The sequence below is a fragment of the Merops nubicus genome, unplaced genomic scaffold, assembly GCF_000691845.1.
Source record: "Merops nubicus isolate BGI_N331 unplaced genomic scaffold, ASM69184v1 scaffold25193, whole genome shotgun sequence".
In the NCBI taxonomy this organism is placed as follows: domain Eukaryota; kingdom Metazoa; phylum Chordata; class Aves; order Coraciiformes; family Meropidae; genus Merops; species Merops nubicus.
This window is the reverse complement of record NW_008598605.1, coordinates 1-992: the sequence shown is the minus strand read 5'-3', so window position 1 is coordinate 992 and position 992 is coordinate 1. Positions and strand designations below refer to the sequence as shown.

The window sequence follows — 992 nt, the reverse complement described above, 5'->3', positions numbered from 1 at the left end:
AGTTTTGTTTTCTTTTTTTTATGAGTGATTGTTTTTTTGTTAGGCTTTCCAACAAAACACTTTCAAAATGGAATAATTTGAATTGTTGCATAAGATTTGGGGGAGTTCCTTTTGTCTCAAAAAATCTATCTTCACCATATAGCCAGATTTCTCCACTAACAAATTCATAAAAATATTATGTAAAGAAGAAAGAGGGCAGGAAAATACAGTCCTAGCTCCCACATGACTAAGTGTACTGATCTTGCTCAGATTGTTTGATTTTTATGATGCCTTCTTATAAATATCTGCAGAATATTCAAACTTAGCATCAGGAGTAAAGTTGTTTTTTTTTTCCTCTGTCTGAAACAGGAGGAAGAAATTTTTTTTGAAACGGAGAGATATTAAATATTTCTGGAATAATACTCCTGAAAAAAGTGATTATGAGGCTGTAGAAGCCCTTATTTCTATGAGTTGCAACTGGAAATCAGACATCAAAAAACATGCAGAAATGAGACCTATAACTCCAGCATCTGATATGTCAGAAGAGAGTGACGAGACTTTGCTTCCCGGAGCAGCGGACTTCAGTGTGATACCAGCATTTGTAAGTTTTTCACTTTGTACGCGTGTGTACTTGTTTTTAACACTGCAGCAATGTGGTTGTTAGCGCACATCCCCTTACTGTGTCTCTCTCCCACCCACAGTGCCTGACCCCCCCCTACAGCCCTTCTGACTTTGAGATGTCGCACCCAGGGCCCCCGGCTGCCGTGCCCAGCAGGTCTTCAGCCGAGGCTGCCAAGGCTCTTCCAGCCATCCCTCCAAAAGCTCAAGCCACCAGTGTTATCCGTCACACAGCTGACGCCCAGCTCTGTAACCACAAAACCTGCCCGATGAGAGCGGCCAGTGTGTTGAAATACCAGGACAGTATTTCGAGGGAAATAAACAGCAAAGAAAATGCTGAAGCAGAACATTTGGCACGTTCCGCCGTGGTGCCGAGCAGAGCCAGCGCCGAGCAC

The 992-nt window shown here is 43.0% G+C and overlaps 1 protein-coding gene across 1 annotated transcript; it reads left to right on the top strand.

Moving 5' to 3' along the window:
- Positions 1–348: 348 nt before the first annotated feature.
- Positions 349–983, top strand: LOC103769877 (Krueppel-like factor 10; the record flags this gene model as incomplete). The annotated part of the gene is made up of 2 exons (XM_008937118.1): positions 349–580; positions 681–983. Coding segments are annotated over 2 exons (535 nt in total), but the record flags the coding sequence as incomplete, so codon positions are not given.
- Between the last annotated feature and the right edge of the window lie 9 nt (positions 984–992).